This window comes from Malania oleifera, chromosome 7 (assembly GCF_029873635.1).
Source record: "Malania oleifera isolate guangnan ecotype guangnan chromosome 7, ASM2987363v1, whole genome shotgun sequence".
NCBI lineage: Eukaryota > Viridiplantae > Streptophyta > Magnoliopsida > Santalales > Ximeniaceae > Malania > Malania oleifera.
In genome coordinates, this window is record NC_080423.1 from 108,796,667 (window position 1) to 108,799,828 (window position 3,162).

Consider the following 3,162-nt stretch of genomic DNA (forward strand, 5'->3'; position numbering starts at 1 on the left):
TGAATTTTTTTTTCTTTCTATTTTTTCTTAGATTTTGGAAACTTTTAGGTTAGAGCGTTGTATCCGACAAGAATCCAATATCTCTAAAGTCTCGCTTGCCGATCGATTTGTAATAATAATAATAATCAGATTATATTATTTCAATATATTATTTTTATAAATTTATTAAATTTATTTTTATTTGTTTACACAATTTGTCAATTTATAGTTAGTATAAATTTTGAAATTTATTTATGTCAATGAGAAAATATGAATTCAGATATGAAAAATGAAAAAAGAAAAAAGTATATATTAAACAAAATGTTAAAGATCTTTGATTAAATCTCGCCTAGGGCCCCATATTGTGAAGAGCTGGCCAGATTAAATTTCATTCAAATTCTCACAAATTCAAATACAAAATATAATTAAATGTAGTAAAAATAATGTTCTATTTTTTCTATTGATTTATGGCATTTGAATATATGTATATGAAAACAACATTCGCCATTGGAGAGGCATATGAAGACTGAAAAAACAAAAATAAAAAGAAAACAGGAAGAACAGACATTCCGATGGTTAGAAGACGAGCCTCTTGTACTTTCATATTAGAGGTCTCGAGTTCTAACCTCGAACCAAAATGGACTATCACTTGTGTATACCTTAGGCCTAATGAGCCTTCTAATTACTTAATTGTGGGGTGAAAGTGGTCTTGTGGTGAGAGATGACCTCATGTCAACAATGGCAGATTCATCAGCACCCAGCTTGATGGCCTCTTTGCTTGCTCTGATGAACCTTGAGATGGCACCATTCACATACTCATCAGCTTCCTTCACACTCATTTGCTTCCCCATCCCATCTGGGAAGCTGCTGAGGAAGTGGTCACCATTGAGAACGGCAGCCAGTTGGACCAACTCACTCTGAAACTCAGACAGTCCCCTGTTCTCATCTGCTTCTGCGCTCCTCAAAGAGGCCACTTCTGGAAGCACCTCTGCAGTAAATTCACGTGCAGTGCAGCTTTAGAGACCAAAAACCAAAAAAAAGGTAGTAGCAACAAAGTGAGAGGTGGGCTTGGATGCTTCTGAAGAAGTGTTTGTATATTTTGAAAAGGGTACTAGGCGATAGGCATCATTGAGGTCTCCACTTGATGCAGACACCATTGTCAATAATCCAAAAACCAATCGCAGATGATTCCAAATTGCAAATATCATATGTGATGATTCACAAGTCTTGGCCTCTTGGGGTTTACATTCATATGTCAAAAAATATTTAAAAAAGGTAATATTTATAATTCATGATTCACAGCTCGATTATGATATTGTTTTCCCATTTTTTCAGTGATATCAAACAGAGCAAGCCTTTTATATACTTAAAGATTTGCAGATTTCCCAATGATGACTTCATTCCCACATCTCAAATTCTGCAGCGAAGGGCCTATAAAGATTAAAGGGTACCTGGGCAATCGGTTCTGGGAGAGGTGAGTTGCCCTACCACCTGCTCAAAGGTTCCAGCCCAAGCATCCCTGTGAGTTAAGAAATTGGATGTGAGATTGAACATCTTCTTTATGGTTGCTGGGATGGATGAATGCTCAAACTCAGAGCTTGGAGTTGGTCCCTTTGCCCTACTCATCACTGCATATATGCACCACAATCAAAACCAAACACAAAAATAAAAACAAAAACAAGTGGATCCCAACACAATAGAATTTGTCACTCTTAATTTTCTAACGGCATTTATTGACCTGAAACTCATACCAGTGCCTTTCTTGATCCAGGGGGAGACCATAATTGTGGGTACCCGAACCCCAAGCCTGTCAAACTTGAAGAAATTCGGGGCAGGACCCACATTCCCATCCGGGTTAGGGATAGACCCGAGAGGGGTGTGCACATGATCATAGAACCCACCATGCTCATCATAGGTAATCACCAGAAGGGTCTCATTCCACTGAGGGCTCCCTCTCAAAGTCTCATAAACCTCCTTCACCAGTCTCTGCCCATTCGCTACATCGTGAGATGGGTGATCATCATTTGCGGGAGATCCCACAACATCAAAGTACCTTGGCTCGATCACAGTCAATTTGGGGAGCTTCCCTTGTCTCGCGTGCTTCTTGAATTTCAAACCATAGTGATGAAATTTCAGAATATACTTCAACTTTCGCAAGTTTTTGTAAAACAGAGTGCTGGGTAAGCTCTGGTAGTAAATCCCGAAGTCGATTCCATTCTCGTGGAGAGAGTCGAAGATGGTTTTCTGAGGGTACCCTTTTGCGAGTTGCTTCGGAACGTGGCTGATTGATCCATGGGAGGTGCCGGAGAAGGCGAAGAGCCGGTTGGGTTGGGTCGGACCGGGGATTGAAGAGAACCACCGGTCGAAGACGGCGTATTCCCGGACCAGGGAGGTGTAGACGGGTATGGATCCGGGCTTGAACCCTCTCATGACGGTCTCGGAGAGGTTTTGGGAGATGGAGAGGGCTTGTTCCACGAATCCGGTCATGGAGGGAAGGGATCCGGAGCCGAAGACCTGCTGCTCCACGTCCTCGAAGGAGTGACCCGGGTCCGGATCCACGAACTCGGCATCGTCGGTGAAGCAGATGGACCGGGTCCCATTCTTGGTGGAAACCGGGTTGCATTCGGCGCCGGTGACGCCGTTGATTGATGGGTTGACGGAGTTTTTCATCCACCCGAGCATGTGGTCGAAGGAGCGATTCTCCAGGACCATAACGACGATGGTTTTGATGGGTTGGGCTCCGGAAGCGAAACGGGTGGGTCGAGATGAACAGAACAGCGCGAGGAAGAGGATGAGCAAAGGAGAAAATGAAGGTGCTCTGTTTCCGGATTTGGATTTGTGTCCCCCCATTTCTGATTTTGAACAAATGGGTCTTCACTAAATTGTGATCACAGAAGCTCGGATTATCTGGGTCTCTCTCTCTCTCTCTCTCTCTCTCTCTCTCTCTCTCTTATATTTGGCTCACTCTGTTCATCAGAGCTCACAAGCGGACAGTGTAATCTACATATATTATAGAATGTGTGCGTGTATATAATGTATGGCTGGGCGTTTCAAGATCTTTCTGATCTGATAGAGCTCGTCGGTGGGAGGGGAGAGAGAGAGAGAGAGAGAGAGTGAGAGATGCCTGTAATAAGCTGAGCAGCGTGAAGAGGAGGAAGTGGTCATGGTGGGCTTTGCCTTTGG

General features: G+C 43.1%; 1 protein-coding gene across 1 annotated transcript; it reads right to left on the reverse strand.

Moving 5' to 3' along the window:
• Window positions 1–411: 411 nt before the first annotated feature.
• LOC131160682 (non-specific phospholipase C6-like) lies at window positions 412–3,162 on the reverse strand. Its single transcript, XM_058116538.1, has 3 exons — window positions 1,731–3,162; window positions 1,431–1,607; window positions 412–967 (listed from the first exon to the last, which is right to left on the reverse strand). The coding sequence occupies exons 1-3, from the start codon at window positions 2,827–2,829 to the stop codon at window positions 666–668; spliced, it is 1,578 nt and encodes a 525-aa protein (XP_057972521.1). The 5' UTR covers window positions 2,830–3,162; the 3' UTR covers window positions 412–665.